The sequence below is a fragment of the Sphaerodactylus townsendi genome, linkage group LG02, assembly GCF_021028975.2.
Source record: "Sphaerodactylus townsendi isolate TG3544 linkage group LG02, MPM_Stown_v2.3, whole genome shotgun sequence".
NCBI lineage: Eukaryota > Metazoa > Chordata > Lepidosauria > Squamata > Sphaerodactylidae > Sphaerodactylus > Sphaerodactylus townsendi.
The window spans coordinates 154,945,019-154,970,240 of record NC_059426.1 but is presented as its reverse complement, the minus strand read 5'-3'; the positions used below and the strand labels follow the sequence as shown (position 1 = coordinate 154,970,240).

Here is a 25,222-nt window from a genome sequence, read left to right as displayed (position 1 = left end):
GGTGTGTATATCCTGAGCTGTGCTATTCCAACTTTTCATTAAACTCCGCTTTTCACTGTTAAAATTACCTGTGAACATTTTAATTAAACAAGCAAACCTTACCTGTTGAGGATCTTCTGTTCAGATCTTTGCAGGCAGCTTCTTGAGCTTATGTGGATAGATCCCAATGGGATAGGGTGTCATGGGATTCAGCAGGTTCGCACTTCGGCAGAACCAGTTGTTAAAATGGTGCTTGTAAACAACCAGTTGTTAAATTATATGAATCCTACCACCAGAACCGGTTGAATCCCACCACTGGTCATGTCCCCTTACGTATGGGACACTTTTCTGCCTGGAGGCCTACTTTAGTGATTTGGGGGACTCCAAGTAACAATATTTACTAGGTCTTTTAGAAATAATTAAATTAATCCATATTTGCTAAGGGTTTTTCTCTCTTCACAAGTTGGCTCATTTTAGTAGCATTTGTTGCTAATAGCCTGTAAGCCTGAGTTGGAAAGTAGGCTGTAAATAATTTAAATATATATATTTTCCCTATCCTGTTTTTTAGTGCTTGTTGACAGCAATTATTATACCTGCTGTTGCATAGCTTTGGTGCAGGGGGTGTGGGAGGGATTTTAAAGGCTCTGTTATAGAGTTGGGTTATTGTCCGGTGAAGGAGAAGTCTGAATGCTATTTTGGGAGATATTTCCCTTTCCCATCTACCAGCCCCCACAAAACAATATGAACCTTGGATGGGAGCCACTGCGCCCCATGGTACTGCCTTGAGGGTCACCCCAGATGAGGGTCACCCTGGATGAGATGGTATGATTTCCATAGTTGGAGCTACCAGCGTTTTGAAAAATGTAATTATGAGGCATGAAGAGGCCTGGTTTTGATTGGAGTGATGAAGATGCAGTTAATCCCTTAGGGGATTGGGAATGTACTTGTGGAATATGTAGGGGGTGAAGCAGAAAATGGGACAGTATCACCATGGATTGATCACCATCAGTTTAAACCGATGTGATGGCGCACAGGACATACAGTAGACTTGTGGCTCTTTTGGTTAATGATATGTGCAAATGTGTCTCTCCATGACCTATGGGAGGGGGAGGGATGGGTAGCATGCAAGGGAGGGGAGGGAGAGAGGGGTGGCATGCAAAGGAGGGGAAGGAAGGGGGCCCAGCATCTGGACCTGCTCCCTAGCAGAGGGAGGGGGAGGGAGTGAGGGATGGCATGCAAAGGAGGGAAGGGGACCGTTGCCTTATAGCAACAGGAAATTTGGGAGCAACACCTCTATGCAACTCTGTAAATGGTAGGCATCATCAGTTTCCAGGTGAGTGCATAGGCAAAGCTACAAGGGAGTGGAGGGGGGGGGTGCGCCTCACTCCTGTGTACGCCAACCTCTCTCCCTTCCTCCGACCCCCCCCCCTTTGCGGTCCCCCCACTTACCTTAGTTCTTAGTTTCAGGGTTAGGTTCAGGCTGAAATAGGCCCTTGTGGGAACCACACTACCCAGGAGACCTTGTGAGCCCCAAGGGCTCCTGGGTAGTGTAGTTCCCACCCAGGCTTTTTTCAGTCTGAACAGGCCACTTTTCAGCCTAAAACTAAGCCTGAAACTGTGTGTGTGTGTGTGTGCAGAAGCGGGGCCAATGGGAGGGGATGGAAAATGCAGAGTCGGCCTTGGGCGCAGTTTGCCCAGCTACGCCTCTGGGTGAGTGTCCATCAGTGATGCTACATTAGCTTTTGATTATGCAGCTGCTATTGGATCCACTGGGAGTGCTCAGGAGCAGCAGCAGCAGAAGGCCATTGCTTTCACATCCTGCATGTGAGATCCCAAAGGCACCTGGTGGGCCACTGCAAGTAACAGAGTGATGGACTAGGTGGGCTCTGGTCTGATCCAGCAGGCTAGTTCTTATGTTCTCTGCTAACTGGGCAAAGGATCTTCTAAAATTGCAAAAATTAGACTTCCCCACTCCCTCAAAACATGCAAATGCTTGAATATCCTACGTTTTATTGTGCGCAAAGCAGTCATTATTTCACATTGTAAAAAGTAACCACACACATTTTCATTCACAAAGTAGATTATCTTTATCATACACCAATATATTAAAAAAAACAGATTTCTGATATCAACAGTTTTGCTGATTGCATTTGTGAAACAGAGAAGCTGACAATAGCTTCATACAGTCTCTCAAGTATTGGCATAAATAGAACTTCTTAAATAGAACTGCATGTTGTCTGCAGGCAAATTTTTGATAGAAATGTGAGCATGAATACAAAGAAAATGCTGTTGATGTCGCTAAAAAGCATGATAGCTCGAAAGAACAACTAATTAAAAACTGGATTCATCATTTTCTAAAGTGTTGGATAAAGAGAAAACTACAACCTGAAATACTAGAAGTTAAAACAAAGTATTTATACAACAAAATTGTGATATGAAACCCAAGAAATAATTTCGTATGCTATTTGGAGGTATCTGTTCTTATTAAAAGGTAAAAGGAAAACCTGTCAAACAGTTGTATACACTCAATAAGCAATGTTGTTTTTTTCAAAATCATAGCACAATTGTATCTCAGACCACTTCCAAATACTCATTTGTCCTCGTTCCACAACAGAGTCCATCTGATGTTCAACAACTTTTCTGAGCCAGGAAAAACTTAACTTGTTCAATTCATCTTATCTGCAGAGCTGATTCACCCATGTTGCCTTATTGCCATAGCAAAGACACGTCCGGAGTTCTTAAGCTGGTAAATAGGTACGTTGTAAAGCAGAGGGCACTTTTATTCCAAATCAAAGAACCTGAACTATAAAAAGGCATAATTGAGAGGAAGGAAAAAAAACCCTGTCTCTTTAGCTGCAGCAATTTTTAAGCACGTTGCTAAAGTAACATTGAATTAAACACTTCACTTACAACATTGGAATTCTGCACATATTACATTATTTCTATGAGGATATTTTACAACATAGGAATTTATTTAACTGATGGAGGATGTTAACAATGCAAGATGCAGTTAAGTCTCTCTTTCCCACTCCTTAAGGTCAAGGTCCTAGTCCAGCCTCTGTTGATCTTTCATCCACGTTGTCTCCAACAGTCTTTGGTTTGCATCCTTCCTTTCGCCAACTCTAGGAATTTGACTTTCTGTTTTTCCTTTAGGCAAACAAAGATATTCAAATCAGAATGCATTTGGCTTCCTTCAGGGATTTGTGCCACTTTCCCCCACCCACCCCAGCAGCTCCTTCCACTCTTCAGGCCACCATTTCAGAAGGATCAGAAGGGCTTTTTTCCCTACCCTGAATGGCTACTGCTGGAGCCATACAGTCAGTGAAATTGACAAGAAATTGACACGCTTTAGCAAATTCATACTACAGTCTGCCAGCACTTAGAAGGGAATACTGTGATCACAAAAAGTCAGCATGGGTTTCTGAAAAACAAGTAATGCCAAACCAATCTTATTTCTTTTTTTTTTTGATAGAGTGACAAGCTTGGTAGATGAAGGGAATGCTGTGTATGTAGCATACTTGATTTTCGTAAAGCTTTTGACAAGGTGTATGTAGGAGTTGCATGGCAGCCTCAAGCACTACTAGTTGGGGCGCTGCCTGTAGGAAAGGAGGTTATCTCCTAGAATGCAAACACCTGAGGGTGATTAATGGCTGACATAACAAGCACCAGCTGTGGGCTAGGAAGGGAAGATAACTGAGGAGGACATCAAGGCTTGGGATCATCTTTGTAACAAGGTGCTCAGAGGTTTGGCTTCTTAAGGACTATTATCCAGTCTCTCTTGATCACCTAAAGAGACTTCCTCTGGTTCCTGAATAAACATCTTGTAGCCGGGAGCTTTCTTGTGTTGTTTTACTCTGTCTGGAGGAAGAAACTCCTACAGAGGAGATTATTTCTTTGGAAGCCTGGGAGAAGGCTTGCTGGAGAAGTCAGCAACCCGTTTGTTATCTGGCATGCAAAGCTACCGAGAGGCCAGAATGACATCACAGGCTCATACACAAGGTCCCCATAATATTCTCTCAAGTAAACTAGTGAAATGTGGACTAGACAAAGCTACTATTAGATGGATTTCTAATTGGTTGACTGATCAAACTCAAAGGGTGCTTATTAATGGCTCCTGGAAAGAAATGACTAGTGGGGTGCCACAGGGTTTTGTCCTGGGCCCAGTGCTATTTTATATTTTTATCAACGATTTGGATGATGGAATAGAACGCATGCTAATCAAATTTGCAGATGATACCAAATTAGGAGGGGTAGCCAATACCCCAGAGGACAGTCAGAATTCAAAATGACCTTGGAAAGATTAGAGAGCTGGGCCAAAACAAACAAAATGGATTTCAACAGAAATAAATGTAAGATACTACACTTAGACAGAAAAAAATGAAATGCACAGGTATAGGATGGGTGACACCTGGCTTGACAACACTACATGTAAAAGGGATCTGGGCAGTGGCGTTCCTGCCTAGGGACAGGGGGTACCCTATGTCCCCGGGCACCCCCCATTTGGTCACGTGGGGGGGCGCCACCATTTCAGGGTCGTTTGTGTGTTTTTGAATTTTTAAAGTGCATTGGTCAGACCTCACCTGGAATATTGTGTACAGTTCTGGGCATCGCAATTCAAGAAGGATATTGACAAGCTGGAGCTGGTCCAGAGGAGGGCAACAAAAATGGTAAAAGGTCTGGAGTTCATGCCCTACAAAGAGAGGTTAGGGAGCTGGGGATGTTTAGTCTGGAGAAGAGAAGGTTAAGGGATGACATGCTAGCCTTGTTTAGATATTTGAAGAGATGTCTTGTTGGTGAGGGAGTGAGCTTGTTTTCTGCTGCCTCAGAGACTAGGACATGGAGTAATGGATTCAAGGTGCAGGAAAAGAGATTCCACCTAAACATTAGGAAGAACTTCCTGACCGTCAGGGCTGTTTGACAGTGGAGTTCACTGCCTTGGAGAGTGGTGGAGTCTCCTTCTTTGGAGGTTTTTAAACAGAGGCTGGATGAACATATGTTGGGAGTGATTTGATTGTGTGTTCCTGCATTGCAGGGGGGTGGACTTGATGGCTCTTGGGGTCTCTTCCAACTCTGTGATTCTAGGAACACTAGACCAAAGATGGCAGGGAAAAAAACGTGGCAGACAACCTGCCAAAAGGGAGATTGCATGGGAATAATGAGGAAGTGGCAGGCAGGCAAAACGGAGATTCAGCTCAGCTAGGGACACTTCACAGGAAGAGAATCACTGTGCAAAGAAAAAAAAACGGTGGGAAAACCCACCTCAAAGCAAACAACCAGGATAAGTTGCATGCATAAATAGCCAAGGTTAGTAGGCAAGTCAAGTGGCACACAAACTTGGGCCTTTACAGACACAGCTACATTAGGAATTCAAGACTGCTCAATTCTGCACATGCCTGTAATGGCAGCAGCAACAGCGGCAGGAAGACCAGATAGTTGTGGGAAACCTTTAAGGTCTTGTGCCCCCGAGGTCTCTATGAGTTGCTCTGCCACCGAAAGACAAGTCAGGAGCCACTTTCCTTCTGAAGTCAGGTTCCTTGTATTGTTTGAATCTCTGGAAAGCTGCTTGGGAGATCATGTGGCCGAATGGATGTGGGGGGGGTGTGGGGGTGTGTGTGAAGTTCTTAAAATAAGCAAGGCCAAGACTTGCATGTCAAAGCGTCATTGAAATGCAACGTTACCGATCACTGATAGGCCTGACCTGATCAACCACGACAGGTATCTTGCCTTTTGGAGACTGATGATACATTACTGGGATTAATGACATGGTTGCCTGGTAGTTTCATCATCGGTGCTCACTGTAGTAAATTATCACAAGCAACACTCTGACCCACATTGCAGTGATTCATCTTCGAAAGTAAAGACTCCTGATTCCTCTCTATGAATATCTTTATGTAGGAGGCTAAGCACAAGCTATTCTGCTGGCAGAAAATTTCTAACGCGGCTCACAACGAGCAGGGACACACAGACGACAATAAAACCAAGCACAGCATACAACAGCAGAATAGTAGCAGAACAGATTCTTTTGTCACTCGTAATGTCTATGATTCACATCTCCCGTTTCTTCTAGGATGAATCATTTTATAGTGTCTATTTGCCCCCAGTGGATTTGTGCATTGCTTTTTCTTTGAAATCTCTCGTTTGGGGGGAGGGAGGGAGGGAGGAGGGGTCTTCTGTGGGTTGAGGAAATTAATGGACAAAAATTCTTTCACATTCTACAGTGAGCTGCAAATCAAATCTGTAACTGAAAGGTGCTTCAGCTATCCAGGGATTCCCATCGCTACCAGCTCAGCAGCACTGAAACCCACACTAGATTGCCAGCATGTGCAGCATTATTCAGATTTTCAGGTGGAAGTGGTGCTCAGCGAGGGAGGCGCCCAGCAATGCAATTGCACCTACGTACACAGGCGGTATAGCTGCCCCACAAACCCCTAGGATTCTCAAGAATTGCAGTTGAAAACTGCAGTTGGTGAAGGGATGCTAAGATTCTGAGGAGATACCAATCAGATAACTACAGTACCTAAGTGGAGATTATGCCTTGGATGCTATGAACAAGTTTTGTGTGCCCTAGATAGTCTCTACTGCAATGTGTTGCCCTCTTCTGCTACAGCTTCCATTTGTGCAAGGGACCACTGAAAGCCAATGATCGTAAGTACAAGTGGGAGCCTTAACAGAAGAGAACATGCTCAGCAACAGAGACCGTCTAAACTCATTCACAAATATCCAAGCCCCACATATGCACAATTGTATTTATTTGTACCACAGTCTCCACATATACTTTCATGAATAGGTTTTAGTTTTTTGTATGCAATAGTTGGTTTCATTCCACTATGTATGGATGCTGCCCTTTTTATTTGGGGCTGGATCCACACAGCTTTTCTTCGACAATCAAAAGGTCATGCTGATGTTTATGAGGTCTGTTTTCTTTTTAAAAGCCATATGAGAGACTGAGGCTGTAATAAGTAGGGAAACTGATCAAGAGTGAGCAAAAACGCTGGCTGGATCCTATGGTATTTATATGTACAACTTATGCTATTCATAAGGGGGGGGGGAGTTTGCTGCCAAGACTCAGCTGGCTTATGGTGACCCTGTATGGTTTACAAAGCAAGAGACGTTCGAAGGTGGTTTGCCATAGCCTGCCTCCACATCACAACCCTGTTATTCCTTGGTTTTCTCCCATCCAAATACTGTCCAGGGCTAACCCTGTTTAGCTTCCAATCTTCTGCCTTACATACAGAATTCTAGTAATCTTGCTGGCCAGGTTCCCAAATTGTACATCTTGTTACAGTCTGGATGATGAAGCTGCTAATACTCTGTTCCACCAAAAAATGTGGATCTGTGTTGTTCAGGGACTTGACATGCAAGTGAAATTAGGGTGCCTCTGCTGTAGAAAAAAAAATCCTGATATTAAAATGACCTCCATGGATAAAACCACCTGTGTCTCTGGAATCCATTAAACGATCACAACACTTTTAACTGCATTCTGCTCAGTGGCCTCTGAGGATTCTCCCCCACTAATCGTTTTTTTTATTTTATTTAGACCCCCGATTTTTCCCAAATGGCTGCCACAGGTGAAAACGCCTCTCTCCCTGGAATCCCTTGGGCTATCACAGTGGTTTTCACTGCATTCTGATTGGGGGTCACTCCAACCTTCCACTTTCATCGTATTTTCCTGGTCCCATAAGATGGCTACCACCTCCTTTCAATACAAAGAAGGCCCAGGAAGTGGATGAGGATTAATTCAACACTGAGGTTCTATCTTTCTGCAAGGCAAGGGATACCATCTTCAGACTAGTGGAAAATCCACTGCAAGGACTGGAGAAGGCATAGGTCAGGCTCCAAAATGGAAAAATCTCAGCTCTTACAGTATGTGGGACTGGTGATAGTGGTAGATTTTTTTTTAAACTTTCCATGGAACTTCAGCAGCCCAGTTGATAAATCTGTCATACAGCAGCTCTGTAAATCCAAATATGTGGATGTATGGGTTTATAAATATAGATGCCTATACAAAAATGTTTCCATCATTCATCTTTTATAATAAAAGCAAACCAAAAATCTAAGAATACAAAATTAGCCCTGCATCTCATGAACTACGTAGTGTTTTACATATATTCTGCCCTATCTTGAGATGATCACTTACAAGCTAACCTTCCGCGAATGGCTTTCTTTACTCCCATTGTTCTTTTGATCAACTGAGTTGCTTGAATTACGAGAGGATGATGGTAAAGTGGAAGTAGAGGAAAAGGTAGAAGTCCCACTGGAGTTGCTGGAACGAGTACGGAAAGTATCATCTGAAAAAGTAGGAACAGAAGGTAGGCAAGTGATCTGCAATAATTCACTATTCCCACTAGAGTTAAGATACTGGTAGCTCTATATATTGGCTGATTACAAACCCCAGAGAATGGCTGCTTATTTATTTATTACAGAACTGACGACAACGGACCCTCAATGTCTTTGGTTCCAGTGGGTAACCCGTACAAATGATTCATTTGATATTTCTGCCCCTCTTATCCACCCTGTACAGTATCCCCATGGCAGCCTAACAAGTTTAAAACGGTGTAAAACAGTAAAGTGAAAGGAATAACAACTCCAGTAAGGTAACCAGCAACCAGTCAGCGGAATAAAATCAATCATTCGAGAAAAAACTTTTAAGACATGCCACCTCTATTTCTCATGATGGGAGCATACAGAGAAGGACCTTGGACGATGACGCTAGTGGGCAGGCAGGTGTACGTGGAAGAAGGTGATAAAGTACACTAGTCCCAGACTACTCGAGGTTTTAAGGTCAGCACCAACATTTTGAATGTGGCTCAGCCACTGACTGCCAACAAGCACAGTTGAAAAGAAATAGAAGAAACATGCCAGTGACTTGCCCCCATCAGAAATCTGGCAACTGTATTCTGGAGCAATTACAGTTTCCGACCTCTCTTCAAAAGAAGCCCCATTTACAGCACGCTGTAATATTTTAGTCCACCCCTTGATCAGCATGGCTTCAAACAAGAGCACCTATGCCTTGCCTGGATTGAATTTCAGTTGGTTCAACACTATCTGGTTCTCTACTAATTTCAGATACTGGTTCAGGATTTCTATTGCTACCTACAATTAGCTGGAAATGAAAGACAGCTTGGTGTCAAACACATAATCTTCAGATTATACTTCACCACTCAATTACTCCAAATTACTCCAAAACCACTCGTTGTCCAAATCTCCAGATTATACTCCACCACTGGTTGTATGCAGTGGTGGGATTCAGCAGGTTCGCACCACTTTGGCATAACCGGTCATTAAAATGGTGCTTGTAAGCAACCAGTTGTTAAATTATTTGAATCCCACCACCAGAACCGGTTGTTAAATTATCTGAATCCCACCACTGGTTGTATGTACATACTAAACACAATACAAGACATGACAGAAGCCTGCACTACTTCCTAAGCTAAAGGTTGAAGATCAGAGCAGCCGCCCCCGCCCCCACCTTGGCATCGCCTTCTGAGACTGAGCTCCAGAAAAGAATGTAGCAACTGCAAAATGGAGCCACCAACTCAGAAGGACAGCATGAGCAATGTTGATTGATATCACGGTGAGATCCAGAAGAACAAACAGGGGTTCATGTGACCTGTCAATTTCCTGGGATCGATTGTTCACCAGGATGCCTTCATTCCAAAACCAGGCAACAAAGCTGATTTGAAAGAATCAAGATAATCCACTTCCTCCTATGTTGCTCCCACACATTCAAGAAACTGGCTCAAGATTCGAATACTGGTGACTGAAGAAAGTTGTAAATTGTTGTAAAGATTACAGGGAAGTTTCTTCAATAATGACCTCAGTATTGCTTCCTTAGACAGCCATTTCTAACCTCTGCCAGATAATCATTCAGTTTCATTCCAGCAGCTGTAATAAGTCACAATGGCCAAATGCTGAGTGTGCAAGTGGTAGGCCTCACTCCTCCAAAGATCCTGCCTGCAAATTCAGTTTGAGCAAGCTGAAATATTTCCACGGCAACTGGACAACTGGAATTCTGAAAGGACATCAGGTTTCCACCTGTCATCAATGCGACATCCCATTTCAAACAACCACAGGGCACCCCATCCGCCACATGCCACACAATTAGGCCACAGTGTGCTACTAGAAGCTCCTCCTACTCCCATTGCAGACTTTTGAGGCAGCAGGTCTCAAACTACTTGGAAAGGCTCCACAGATGGTTTTTCCAGACAAAAAATAAAACAGACAAGGAGGATTCGTCTCCACTGGGGAGAAAAGTGAATTATAAATGGAGTAAATAAATAACAAAATAATTGTAAGAAATTTTTATTTTTTTAAAAAACACTGTCTTACCTGCGAACGAGAACAAGGAATTTTTTCCCACTCCTGGCACAGAAGAATATCCTGATGAGGAACTTTTGCTAGAAGAAAAATATGTAATTATGTTACTGTATGCTAGACGAGTACATTTAAATTTTGAAATGAAGCATTCAACAATATCTCTACTGAATTGCCACCTCTTTCACAGACACGTGGAGGAACTAAATGTTACACACCTGGAACATTTATCAATGCTCCCATATTTCGAGTGCAAGGCTTGGCTACTGAAAGACTGGCTTCGGACCAGCTTGGACTTCTTTACTTCTTTGCCTAAATGGGGGAAAGACATATATAGCTTGTGACATTTTTGTCAAAGCTGACCTTTTACTTCTTATATTATGGCAGTATTGTTACCTTTGGGTCTCCTCCTCAAAACATCGTATAGTCTCTGAAACTCAATTCATTCTTACAAACAGCAACAAGCAAAAGAACTGCCGTAGAGTTCAAGAAGAACACTGGGGAGTTCTGGCAAGTTCCTCTCGCTGGAGAGTCAATGTGGTGCAGTGGTTAAGAGCAGGTAGATTCTAATCTGGAGAACAGGGTTTAATTCCCCATTCCTCCACCTGAGTGGCAGAGGCTTATCTGGTGAACCAGGTGTGTTTCCGCACTCCTACATTCCTGCTGGGTGACCTTGGGCTAGTCACAGTTCTTCGGAACTCTCTCAGCCCCACCTACCCAGTGGGGAAGCACCCACGGGGTGGGCTGTGACGCCCTAGGCGGAGCAGCAGCAGAGGCGTGGCCAGGCCGTGGAGGGGCATTCCAAGGGCGGGCGAGGCCGTGGCAGGGGGGCGGGGCACACACACACCCTGGGCGCAATTTTCCCTCACTCCACCTCTGCACCTACCTCACCAGTGTCTGTTGTGGGGAGAGGAAGGGAAAGTAGTTTGTAAGTCACCTTGAGTCTCCTTACAGGAGAGAAAGGTGGGGTATAAATCCAAACTCTTCTTCTTCTCTCATCCCTGAGGTTAGAGGTCCAAGTGGAAAAGAATGAGATTTTTGTAAAAGTTATAAGCTGCTGGATATAAGAAGCATGGGTGACCAGGATTTCCAGAGCTTTTTATAAACAAGGGGGGCTCCAAATAGAACAATCTGTGTCAGGCACGAAGGAAAAACACCTGAGCGATGAGCTGGGAGAGGAAATACAGAAGCAGAACCAGCAGGCCAGGTGGTTTGAAATTCCACATTTGACCAGCTAGCTGAAGGTCATGACACCTGTCATGATTGCAGATTGGCCGAGATGCTGGGGATCGTGATTCCCAACCACCTCATGGGCAGTGACAAGAAATATGGCAGCTCTGTTTGCAAGAAGAGCTAGTCCCGGAAATGTGACTTGACAAGAGGAGCCAGGTTATATAGGGGTGTCCCGTTGGTTATCAGGTGTTCCGTACAGTGGGGTAGGAGAGGAATGGGAAACCGGGGAGGCATAGCCTACATGCAGGTTCAATCTTTAGCATCTTCACTTGAAAGTATCACAGGCACCAGCATTGGGAAAGCTCTTTCTCTTCCTGAGACTCTGAAGAGCTGCTGGCATAGTAGGTAATGCTGAGCTTATACAGACCAAGAACCTGCTTCAATACAAGACAGTTTCACAGGCTGAATGATTGTAAATGCAAGCATATTCTGATACTTTTTCATTTGTGTTTTCTTACGTTCATTGTGCTGTGGAAAATACATGTGGAAAAGATTTGTTTCTTACTTGATGAAGAACTGGAGGGATTTCCAGAAACAGACAGGGACATGGTCTTGGTCAAAGTCGATGACGTTTTACTGTCTCTACCTAAAACAAAGAGTATTTTAAGCACCACAACTCAGTTTTAAATGAAGAAATAAAGCACTGCACAAAGCTCTGCGGCAGTTAGTGACAGTACTAATGTTTTCAATTCCACACAACAACCTTCAAACTCCAGAATTAGTCAGATAGACTAATAAACAACCCTGGGATAAAAGCTGTCATCTCACCGAGGAATCTCTGTCAGGCTTTCAACCACAACAGAAGCTGTATATGCTTCTCCGGGGAGTCTGAAGAAGACCAGGACAGCATTTGCAATGAGTGCTTGAGATGTGAGGTTATCGGTGACAGTGCAGAAACTGGATTAACAGTGTGATCCTAAGCAGAGCTACAACCTTTTAAGCACGCTGACTTCAGAAGATGTAGAAGAGTGTGACTCTGTTTAGGATTGCACTGTTAATGTTTCAGTTTTAAGCTGATGTTTGAAGGTCACAGAAGGTGTACTTTTGGCTCAGCTGCTGAACCAGATTGGTTGTTGGGAGAGGGCAACACAAGATGGTGGCCCAGTGAATAAACAATTTTGCCTTTTGATAAGCCATGGTTTGCAAATCAGAAACTGTCCCGATGAACATGTTCCCTCCTCCTCCATCTGGAGTGATTCCCCACCCATTTCCAGTCATTAACCATGGTTTTGTGCTATGAGCACCCCAACACAAATCATGGTTGAGGCAAACAATGGTTCTCAACCCCATTTCAACATGGTTTCAATCCCTGGCATTTGAGAGACCCATGGACTCATTAAGAATGATTTATATGAGTGGACATATAGCACAAAGCAATGGTCAATGGTTGCTGTGGGTTCTCCGGGCTGTGTGGCGTGGAGGGTGTGGAGTTGAGCTCCAACTTGTTTGTTGGACTCTGAGGTTGTGGAAGGCAAGGACACCCACTAGTAGCTATGAATGCACTGAACCACTCAAAGTGAAGCCCTAGATTCCCCATTCCTCCACCTGAGGATTCCCCATTCCTCCACCTAAGTAGGTCAGCTTCTACAGTCCTAGAAACAAAAAGCCACCCTGAGCCATAAGGTGAGATATACATGTTTTAATAAAATAATACAGAAATCATTGCATGATATTGTCTGATATGATGTTTGAAACATGTTTTCAGAATTGGGTCTGCGCTTTTTTCCAAGGAACTGACTCTACTTCAAAACGCACAAACGATTGGCACCGTACAGTACTGTGAAATTAGTTCTCACAGTAAATTAATAAACTAACAGCAGATGTTCTCATTAACCAATGCCATTATTATCACTAGTATTTCCTCACAGAATGATGCTGATCCAATTTAGAAATGCCCCTTAACACCTCCACTTCATCAGCCCTTCATAAAAACAAATTAAACTTTTTGTAAAAGGAAGCAAAAAACCCCCCCACTTACGCTTCTTTTCATATATTTTGTCGCTCACAGTGGTAGGCCTGCCCTCATTTTGCTGTTTCTCTTTTTCTAATTGTTCCTGTTATGAAAACAATTTAAAAGAGGTAATGGAAACCCGCCATCTAAAAGTGGCCGGCAGCACCCCACAGATAGATACGCCTCCAACCCAATCAGTGTCAAAAGAAAGATGAACCTCGAAAACACTATTAGGTCATCAGTAATAAAAAAGAGGATTGCTCAAAGAGCACTATAGCTACACTAGTAAGTGTAACTCCCCTTCATTTCAAAGAAAGAGAGAGAGAGAGAGAGAGAGAGAGAGAGAGAGAGAGAGATTATGTACAACACAGTAATGCCACAGAAAGCTCTTTTATTCAAAGGGCGGTTCAGCTTTCCCTCTATTAAACTATAGGCATGCTGTCTAACAATAGTTCAGGTGCTATACCTCTGGACAATGAACATTGCTTCCAAATCACCGCATTCACCTAGGTTTCAAGTTAAAAGCTTGATCCAGACAAAACATGTTGAAAGTTTGAAACTGCAACAAGGGTGAATCATCAAAATATCACTGCCGCTATGGATGGCTTTAGACAAGAATATGGCATGGATCCAAATTAGATATTTCCATGAAGTCAAATATTTCCACCCAAAAAGCACTAACCCCCCCCCTCCCCCACTTCCAGCTCAACCTGAGGCAGACCAAAATGTTTCCCAAAGTTTTATTTCTGGCAGGGGGGTTCTACTTGAGGGGCATTTCAGGATGTCACAGGAGGGAGGAAAATCACACTCCATGGGCAGAGATTTTTGCCTCCAGGAAAACATCTAATTTGGATTCAGCCCAATATTCCCCACCATTGCAACTTGAGGATAGTAATACCTTCCTCCTGGCAGGGCTGTTATATGCATTACAGAGATAGCTGAAGTGCTTTGAACACTGGTCAAAAACGAAATATTGTTACAAAAGTTATGAAAACCTGGGAAGTGGCGCACCCGTTATAACCTCTATCCCACACCTAAAGCTCCCTTCAATGTGGACTTTGCCACTTCTAAATCGTTTTCGCTTTCTCTTTAATGCAGGAGGCTGGTTCACAAGTGGGGGCAGTTCTAATTCTCTCAGCCACCAGAAGAAGCCTTGCGCTCTTTCACCCCTCCCATTCCTCCCGCTTCCTCGTCCATCTGTGGAGTCAGTTTGTCACAGTTTGGTTCAAGCAAATCGTAGATTGTCGTTGCAACTGAATCACCAAACTATGCTTTGTGCTTCCTCTACAAATCAGATTGGAACCCAAGAGCAAACTGTGGTTTCCACCACTGGTTTGGCAGGCAAGAAGAACCATAATTTGCTAGTACAGATTTAATGGAAAACAATGACCCTGTGCATGCACATAGATCCCTTGTTCCATGCCAGTCTATTAATATGTCTTGAGTAATATGTCTGAGAGGTATTTCACGTTTCTATTTCTTAACCCTGCTTTGATGGAGAATTAACTCACATATTTATTCTGGATCCACGGAACAATCTCTACAATATACAGTAGCATGCATCTTAATAAACATACCATTTCCAAGAGGAGATGCTCCTCCCTTTCCTTTTGTTGGTCCAAAAGATCATTTTCATAATACCTCTTCTGAAACTGTTTAAAAGGTTTAGCCAAACAAAACAGTTAGAAAGCATGCTGATGGTTTCAATTTGCTCTTTTTCAGTATCATATAAGTAGACACTTACAGCATCCATCGATGATTCCATTCTGTCCAGTTCTAGCACCATCTATAAAAAATGTATAAATATCACCTTTCACTTATGGGAATTGATTTTTTTAAAAAATCTCTAGCAATTTTAAAACAGGAATTTCTCAGAAGCAGATACCGTGGAACCTTGGTTTTCATTGGTAATCCGTCCGAAAATAATCAATGAAAACCGAAAACGACGAAAACCGAGGCAAACTTTTCCATAGGAATCAATGCAAATCCGATTAATCTGTTCTAGGAACTCCAAAAAACATATCAAAAACACATTTTTTTGGTGAACAAACATAGTGTTTAATGCTGAAAACAGTAACAAACAATAACACTAGGACCGTGGTGGCGAACCTATGGCACTCCAGATGTTCATGGACTACAATTCCCATCAGCCCCTGCCAGCATGGTCAATTGGCCATGCTGGCAGGGGCTGATGCGAATTGTAGTCCATGAACATTTGGAGTGCCATAGGTTCGCCACCACTGCACTAGGACCAGCTTCAGAGCCAATGGACCAAAGTCGTACCAGAAAGCTATCCAAAGGGGTCTGTTTCTGATGCTTCTTTAAGATTTGTCTGACATGGGGAAAGATATTGTCATTAAACACGGCCTGCAACAACTTTGTCCGGGTGATTTTTCTCCACAAACCCCTGCACCTTACTGCAAATCGATGAAAACCGAGGCAAATCGATGAAAACCGAGACAAGTTTTTCACTGAAAAAATCGATGAAAACCAAAACTGATGAAAACCGAAGGCAATGAAAACCGAGGTTCCACTGTGCTACTTTTCCTGTCCACAGGCTCTTCACACACATAGGCTTCTTGACGTAAGCCAGTTCCCACCGACAATGCCCCACTTAGGCAGTTTTCCTGCAGATGTGCTGTTTGAGCGAACTGGAGCTGAAACATGTGCACTGAACGTTAAGACTGCGCAGATTTCAGCAGCTGTATACAGTGGTGGGATTCAAATAATTTAACAACCGGTTCCAGTGGTGGGATTCAAATAATTTAACAACTGGTTGTTTACAAGTACCATTTTAACAACCGGTTCTGCCAAAGTGGTACGAACCTGCTGAATCCCACCACTGGCTGTATAGACCCTCTCCAGATGGAGGTACCAGTTCTCACAAAAAATGTATCTGTGTACGCGCTGTTTAGGGGATAGCTTCTGAGGTACTCTGGTAGAGTCTACTGTAAGTGGGCAGTGACCTCGTGGTGTGGGTATTTACATAAGGCATCAATCATTCTTTTACACTGTTTCCTGATCACACTAGTTAACAATTTCCTGTTTAGACTGGTTTGGTCCTCCTGATATTCATTATAATGGTATCAGTTCAGTCTTTGCATAACTGCCCAGATAATGTAATGGCCTAGATACATCCTAATGATCTCATAGGATCAGTTCACACATCATAGCAAACCATGGTTTAGCATTACATGCATGAGCCATATGCTCACGTAGCTCCCACTTTCCCATTTCCCTCCCCGTCCACACTGCAATTCAGTTCTGCTTTAATATAAACCATAGTTTTGGTCAGAAAGCTACAGTTGGTATTTCCCCTCCAAATATGGGATGCAACAGTGCAGCTGGTTAACAATTCCAATTTGGAAGGAAGTACATACCACAGCTTACTGGTTCATATGTTACGGGAAACAATGATTTGCACTAAATAAGAAGTTATTGAAGCTGCGTCATTACTGCTTTAAACAATTTAGTTCCTTCCCCCTTTTGTCTCCAATCAACCAGTTTTTAAAATTCATTTTCACTCTCTTCTCCGTTTTATTGTATGAGTTGATGCACTTTGTCACCACTATGTCTTTTTCTCCTAAATGCTATATTTCACCAAAATCCTATTCTAAAAATCACCCACAGTGCTAGTTGCTTGCATGTATCCAAGCATTTACACTTTGCTTTATCTAAAGAGCAAGTAAAGGACTCAGGACCCTGTTATTCACATTGGCCCATTATGCATGCCACACTTTCCATGGGGCTCACAGCCCCACAGCCCCTCCACAGTGGGGTCTCCTCGCATTTCCCTGTTTCAATGTGAGGAGCTGCACAGGTCTCCCCACCCACCCACAGCTCTCAGGGATTGATGCAGGCTTTCCCTTACAATGCAAAAGCCATGAAAGCAGGTGCCACAATATCGCTATAAGCAATATCGATATTGCCTTTAAAGGGCTCTTAAAAAGCAAACCAACCTTTGTTCTTGCCTTCATTCTTGCTCCAAAGGAGCCACCCAGTAGGAGGGAAGCCCCACAGCAAGAGGGAAACCTCACAGTTTCCACGCTCTTGCAAACTGAAGGGCGTCAAGGATCTCCAGCAATGCAACTTTAATGGCATCAGTATGAGAATCCCTACCCTGCAGGAACCATATGCTCGCTGCAGGGCAGAGCGCCAGTGTATAATCAACCATTAAAACTGATGAAGTGGAAACAACTCCCCCTACCTTTTTCACAATGCTCAGGACATCCTTGTCTTTCTCCTCACATAGAAGTTTCCTGACACATAATTCCAGCTGCTGCAGCAAATGTTTATCAGTTGGGACCTTGAGAGTAGATTTCACTTTTGGCAATAAGTAGCAAAGTTTCATTCTGTTGCAGGAGGCAGGAGGGATGGGGATAGAAATAATATAAAGATCTGATCAAAGCATACAAGGAAATATACCCATAAGATTTTTTTAAAAAACCATTGAATGTTTTTATATGTATACAGTACCCTATTTCTGTAGGTTTGGGTGAGCATACAACTTTTTAAATGCATGATCATCTTGGCTCATGGCTTCAACCCTCACTACTGTGAACGATAGCTCTTTATGTGCTACCGCTCTGTGAGATCTGCCATCTCCTTCAGCTTTGCCTTGGCTCTGCAAATGGGAATTTAAATCTATCGGGGACAGGACACACTGTGTCCATACTTCCCTTTGTGATACACCTCTGAAGATGCCAGCCACAGATGCAGGCGAAACATTAGGAAGAAGATCTACCAGACCATGGCCACACAGCCTGGAAAACCCACAACAACCAGTTGAATCCGGCCGTGAAAGCCTTCAAAAATCCTGGTGGTCTCCCATTCAAGTACTAATCAGGACTCACAGAGCTTAGCTTCTGAGACCTGATGAGGTCAGACCAGCCTAGACCATCTAGGTTTGGATACATGACAGGTATACCAATTCCTGAATTCAATCTCACTGCCACATTTGATTGGTCATTACATTGTCATCACACCCTTCCACCAAGGTTTAATGTAATAGTTATACTTGAGAAACCAGAGGCTTCCCAATGAACCTGAATGACACTCCATCACCATAAACTCAGGTTTAATGAACTGGAAAAGGCCATGCGGAATATTTTTCGCCACTTGGTACACAGTACCTCACGTTTGCCACTGGATCGTGCGTAAGTTCAAGCACCGGAAGAAAGAAGTATTCGCAGAAAAAAGATTTCGAAAATAGTTCTATGATGAATTCACAAGTGTCTAGAAACCGCAATCTGTTCCAATAGCTTTTCCCTTGGCCCAGTTCTGGAGAAAAGAACAGTATTTTTTTTTTAAAAAAAGAAATGCATAATCACCATCTGGAGATTTTTTAGAAGGAATGTATAAAAATGTCAGGTTTAATTACCCCATAAATACTAATCAATAATCTCAGAGGTAATGTAATGAGGTGAACTCATTACTGTCATACTAATCCCTGAAAAGTATTTTATATCTTTTGCAATGAAGTAGATGAAAATAGTCTTAACTCCCATTAAGGCAAGAGGCCTGCCACAAACATTAACACCTGCCAAGATAAGTGTATAAGAACAGGAGTTGGATTCCAGGGTCCTCCACCTTTCTGTCCTCTCTGCTGTGAGGTCACTTTGTCTGGGTTAATCATGGTCATGACTTACATTTACACCAGCGCTAACCATGGTTTGCGCTACCCAAATTCCATTTACATGTAAATTTGCAAAGCAGCTTCACACACTGGTTTTAATCTGGCTAAAGACTAGCCACAGTTAGCATTAACCGTGGTTTCTACTGATGTAAGTGTAATCCTAAGAAGAATTACACCTTTCGAAGTCAGCGAAAATGGGGTGAGAATGGTGTAACTCTGCTGCAGGTTGTACTGAAAACCGTGGTAAAGGCTGACAAGGGAAGAGGAGGAAGACAGAAGATGAAGAAGAGGGAACCTGTAAGCCTTTCCTGATTTCTGAAACTGGCAGCTTTCGATCAGCCATGGGCTATCTTGCCCTTGCAGTTTAGGAAATTACAACTTCCAAGTAATGCCTGGAATGGAAACTGACATACATTCCATGCCATTTACCAAGAAATTCAGAAGTGTGAACATTAAGATTCATTGGACACCACTCATCCTTTCTGTACTCTTTTGGGTAAACCTACAGGTATAGATGAGAAAATCAGGCCAGTCAGCGGTTACTGCATTATTTAAACCTTCTCTACATTATTGATATTTTTCCCAGGAAGTTTAATATTCAGCACTTTTAAACTGAAGCCTCTAATGTTCTGCTCCTTTAAAACTATTTCAGTTATGCAACAGAGAATCTTTAGCTAAAACAGAAGAGCCAGTGATATGGCGTGAAATGAATCTTCTGCAGAATTACTTTCTTGAGTACATAGCAGAGTAGCAGATTACACACACTGACATACCTTACATACATATCTGAAACATGTATTGGTGGATTTTGCTGTACCCGCTCAAAACTGGTATAAGTACAGTTGGTATAATTATAGCAAGCTTTTCCCACTCATTTTTACCAGGAATACATTTGGTTCTGATAGTATCTTTTGATTGTTCTGAGTAGACTGAAGTAAAGGAACCTCTCTCTCTTTCTCCATCACTCCATCGATCTATCCCAACTTGAATGTAATGCTGGGAGCAACAATTTACTGTACAACATTACATGTGCCCACTGCTTAAATTTAAACTGGATTGCTTCATATGCAATGCCATTACAAATACAATAGCAACACAGCAGAACACACCATCCTGAGCTATTAACCTCTGGTGTGCTAACGCTGCACACATAGCAGTCCAAACAAGATGTTCAGTGTATGGAGCATCAAATAGTCATATTTATCCTGACCAACAGCATTCCATTTTAAATCGTGTACCCTTAGACATAAATCACCCTCCCTTTCACTTAAATATGGTGCAGTTCTCAGAATAAAGAAGAAATGACTCACGTTCTATCAGTTTCTGAATGACCTCGTGCCTCTGTTCCTGCTTGCGATTGTAACGTAAATAAATGCATAGGGTTCGGGCAGCTGCTTTTTGTACCGGCAAGACGTTCTTCAAGAAAGAGGAAAAAACACATTTAATCCCACAAGAATCTCTACAAGCGTCGAAGGATGCACAGGGTCTTATAAAGAGTGTGCCAATAATGAAAAGTATGGGGCAGGTCGTGGAAAGTAGAAAGCAATTGGAACTGTGACACTTTCGTTTCAGAAACGTGAATCCGAACTGGCTTCAAGGAGAAATCAACCAAATCATACACCAAAAAACCTCAACCCCGAAAGAAAGCAAAGAAACCTCTTTGTTTTACAAATGTGGAGACAATCCTGGTGGGAGGAAGAAGTTCTGTGTAGTCAGCTTAGTTGTGTTACTTTCTTCATGAATTAAAAAGATCAAGGATCACCAGGAGTGGTGGGGGGGAGGGGGGTTAATAAGCACAGGCTGAAGGGCCCATGAAGTGATTGAAGCAGGCTGATGCTACATATAGTCTCGAACCCTTAACCCAGCAGCAACAGGTCAGGTGCTACTGATGCTCTGGTCCTAACACATGGACTGAAAAAAAAATGCACCTTATTGGCACTTTTGGGGGGCTTTTTCTCCCCAAGAATGGTGGAAATATAAGGGAGCCGAAAAGTGGATCTCAAAAAAGCCCAGAAAACCCCCACATAGGTACCAGGGGGAAAACAATGCACACACACCGTTGTTAGCTACTGAACAACACAGTTCCTTCCCATCAAATCATGAATCTGAATTTCTGAGGGAGAAGGAAGATTCTTCCAGTATGTCCTCTTTAATCAGGCACTATAGTTTTTGTATTCCATGTTGGTACCTGCTCAGCAGAAATTATTATGCCTATTACAGAGGTGTCCAACTCTAGCACTTCAGATGTTCATGGACTACAATTCCCATCAGCCCCTGCTGGCATGGCCCTGCCAGCGGGCTGGTGGGAATTGTAGTCCATGAACATCTGAAGTGCTAGAGTTGGACACCCATGCCCTATTATGTATGAATAGATTTCCTTTAATAAGACAATAACAATTTAATAAGACAATGTCACTCTCTCCCTCTATACTTCTACACTATACTCTATACTCCCTCTAAACCCTACACGTAAACCTCCTGCACGTAAACCAAACCTGAACCATCAAGGAGGCAAAACAGAGAATGAGCATGACCACATGGAGGAAGTGAGTGTGTCAACCCTCTCTCCCCATGACCAGTGACATTCGGAAAGCAGTGTCTCTGATCGCAGGTAAGGGATGAGCACATGGCAACTTTTCTGCACTGTCATATCTCACATGCTTGTGGCCCACTGTCCCTCCATGAAAGTTCCGTGAGTATGTGAAGCTCCTGTGTGTTGCAGGCCATTATCTTCATGACAGAACGATATTCAGCTCCGAGCTTAAATCCTTTAGTCATGCTAAACTGTGACCAAGAGACATGCTGCCTGCAAAGTGAAATGTTCGCTTCTCAGAAACTCATAATCTATTCCACTGCAGCTGCTAACCTTCTCCTTCCTTTTAAACAAGTCCATCTTCTCAATACTGAAAGCCTCACAAGGAGGGAAACTGAAATCCAAACTGCTAAGCAAAGGAGAGCTCTTGCAAATGCCAGCTACCTTGTTTTTCTCCCACAGGAAAAAATACAGTGATTTGCTTCTGTCAAGGAACAGGAAGAGGCAGGGTCTGCCCACAAGATTGCCTTACTTCATTACCATTCACCAACCATTCACCAACCACCTGAGGCAGACCTTAATTGGGAAAGGCAGGGTAGAAATATAATATAAATGTGATAATATAAATGTGATAAATAAATAGATCCACAGCCTAGAGGGCTTCCTGGGCCCTTGTCCCGAGTTTTGAACAGATTAATATTTTATTCATTCATAACATATCATGTATGATGAGAGAATCAATAGATTAAGTAGACCTATTCTGGTTTTCGGCAGGATAAACTGTGACTCATCAACATGACTTCCACCAATTTTATAGCATGGCTGGGAGAAGCTTTTGAACTATGACATCAGTATCTTGAAATCCCCACCCACCACATGCTTGTTTTAGGTTCAGCAGGGGTTCCTGCAGAAGATGTAGGGCCTCTCAGGTGCCCTGCATACTCTACCTCACAGAGTTCCAGCTTCCTATGCGGAAGTATCAGGATCCTTAAAAAGGCCTCTCTCTAAGCCTTCGTCAGTAGCCAGTAATTGCTAGCATGTATCATGCTACCAAAGGAAATCACTTGATATTTTAAGTAGCATCTACTAGAGGAGGAGGTCAAAATATGGTATGTTTACGAGCGCAAGCTATACTAGGAAGCACTTGAAAGGAAACCTTCTGAAGGAATTAAGAGTTATCGTTGTGCAAGCATGAGAGCTGGGATTCAAGACAACAGGCGTGCAGGGAGTGGGAGAACAGAAAACTTAATGATGCAGCCCACTAGAGCCAGGTCTTGTGAGACTCCATTGCAGGGAATAGACTGCATCGGGAGGTCAGGAAGGTTCCCACAGCTCCATCGTTCTACCAAAAGTACAAAGCTGAAGTATTCAGTTGGGTCAAATAAAGGGAACTGGGTTGCAGTTATTGTCTGTGAAATTTTAGACAGTGTTCATTGCACTATTCATTCAATTTATTGGGTTGGATTCCACCAGTTTTTTCACTAATGAAAAAGGGAGGGATGGAGGAATCCCCTTTGGATCACCAAAACGTTTATGTTGAGGATCAAGTGGCCTGTATGGACAAAACCCTAGTGAGATGGGGTTTTAAAAAAGGCGAAGAATTGCCCCGTCCCACACCCCCCAAGAAAAAGCTGGCTGAGCCCACCCACTATATTCTTGCTGCAAAGTTCTCCCATTTTGTAATCCGGCTTTATTTTATGTACTATATAGATGTCTAGTTCTGTATTAATTTAATTAACTATATTTACTATTTTAATATCCATGCAACTTTTAAAATGTGAATATTTTAATTACTGTACACGTTTTTGTTCTGGTCTTTGACTGTAATAAATAATAATAATAATACGTACTATACAGATGTCTAGTTCATGCTCTAATTTTTCAATCCAGTTTTTATTCCACTGTTGGTTCTATGTATTATGCAGTCCCTATTGCATTGCTTCTATCTGTAATCTGCCTTGAATCTCTCCAAGCAAGGAAAATGTAAACAAACAAGCGAGCGAGCAATTCAATGGTGAGCCATTATATTCTTTTTTAAAAAATGCTGATTGCCTTTCTCAAACTGGTTGAGAAACCAACCCAGATACACACGGTGTGCTAAGGCCTACATTACACTGAATTGACACACCTGTGCCTGGCTGCACCACCTGCAATTTCAGATGACATGACTGAATATTCTTCCACACAAAAGGTTCCCGGTGGACCAAAACAAAAACCAACACCCCCTCCCCCCAAAAAAACCCCACTGCCCACAGTCTCTCCTGGGCCCTTGTCCCAAATTTTGAATAGATTCATACTTTATTGAAAGCCACCTTGCTCGTGACCTGCAAAGCATTATATATGCCCAGGTCAATGTTTACTATTTCACTGAAAATTATGTCTTGCAGTTGCCATGCCAAAGATAAAGGAGATGCGCTTGAGAAAGACTACAGTTCATTGAAGAAGAGAAGGGAGGGTCATGCTAGGAGCTCACATTTGTCATAATGATTGTCAGCATCCTGTGCAAAAAGCGGTAATAAATCTGATCGCTTGAGATGACGTGAGGCAAGCAGGCATATTTTTGTAGCAGCTTCTCATGAGTCCGCCATTTCAAAGAGGTGGCCGCTCTCTGTTCCGCTCTTGTTAGCGCTGGAACCAACTCTGGGAAGTTCAATAGCTACAGAAGAAAAACAAAGATAAATGTTTATGTCATTAAAGTCTTTAAAAAGTGGATCTGGCTTGTTCTATAGAAAATTGTGCTGGCATGAGCAAAACCCTACTTCTTTTGTCCAAATTCTATCCTGAAATTTCCGGTCCACACTACAAGTGGCCCCAAACAATGACCCGATGGCAGAGGTGAAGCTACCAGGGGACTGGTGGGTGCCTGCTGCATCGGGCGCATGCCTGGGGGGGGGCAGAAAATCCCCCCACGGCTCCCCACTCCCCCCCATGGTGCCCCGCCCCCACACTTACCTTATTAAAACAGTGCAGGCTGGAGAGGCGGCTTGTTCCCTTCAGGCTGAAAACGGCCTGGTGGGAACTACATTTCCCACGAGACCTTGCGAGTCCCAAGATCTCATGGGAAGTGTAGTTCCCACCTGCTTCTCCAGGCTGAAGTAAGTTAAGTGTGTGAGGGGGGTTAGGGCGCTGCAGAGGGGGGGGGTGGGCGGAAAACACAGAGTGAGCACTGGGTGTACTCTGGCCCAGCTATGCCTCTGCCCAATAGAAATAGGGTTAAAACATGATTGAATTCAGGAAAATTCTTTGAAGGAAGATTTTTGCATTCCAACCAGACAGGGAGACATAACTGGCCTCCCAACAGAATCCCCTGCTATTGTGCCTCACGCTACATCCCCACCTTCAACCCTACTGCTTGATCCCTTGTCACTTTTGGGACCATTTCTCAGGATCAGTCCTAATTCATGAAGTCTTTTGTTTATTGGATTTAAAAATATATATTTCTTCTTTCTTTATTCGTTGAACAACTGCAGTCTAAAGGAACAGCAGCATACTTTGTGTCCGCACTGAGAAAGCTTGTACCGCTACAACTGTGAGAGAGCAGCAGAAACAAATGGTGGATCCTTTGAGCAAACAGATA

At 43.1% G+C, this 25,222-nt stretch overlaps 1 protein-coding gene across 1 annotated transcript in view; it reads right to left on the bottom strand.

Moving 5' to 3' along the window:
• Nucleotides 1-1,972: 1,972 nt before the first annotated feature.
• PPP4R4 (protein phosphatase 4 regulatory subunit 4) overlaps nucleotides 1,973-25,222 on the bottom strand; it is a 126,601-nt gene continuing 103,351 nt past the window's right edge. Inside the window, 12 exon segments of the mRNA XM_048485497.1 lie at nucleotides 1,973-3,126; nucleotides 8,117-8,267; nucleotides 10,309-10,376; nucleotides 10,512-10,605; nucleotides 12,032-12,112; nucleotides 13,505-13,580; nucleotides 15,055-15,129; nucleotides 15,222-15,263; nucleotides 17,685-17,829; nucleotides 18,610-18,757; nucleotides 20,423-20,528; nucleotides 24,119-24,301. Coding sequence (XP_048341454.1) covers nucleotides 3,102-3,126; nucleotides 8,117-8,267; nucleotides 10,309-10,376; nucleotides 10,512-10,605; nucleotides 12,032-12,112; nucleotides 13,505-13,580; nucleotides 15,055-15,129; nucleotides 15,222-15,263; nucleotides 17,685-17,829; nucleotides 18,610-18,757; nucleotides 20,423-20,528; nucleotides 24,119-24,301 — 1,194 coding nt within the window. The 3' untranslated portion in view covers nucleotides 1,973-3,101.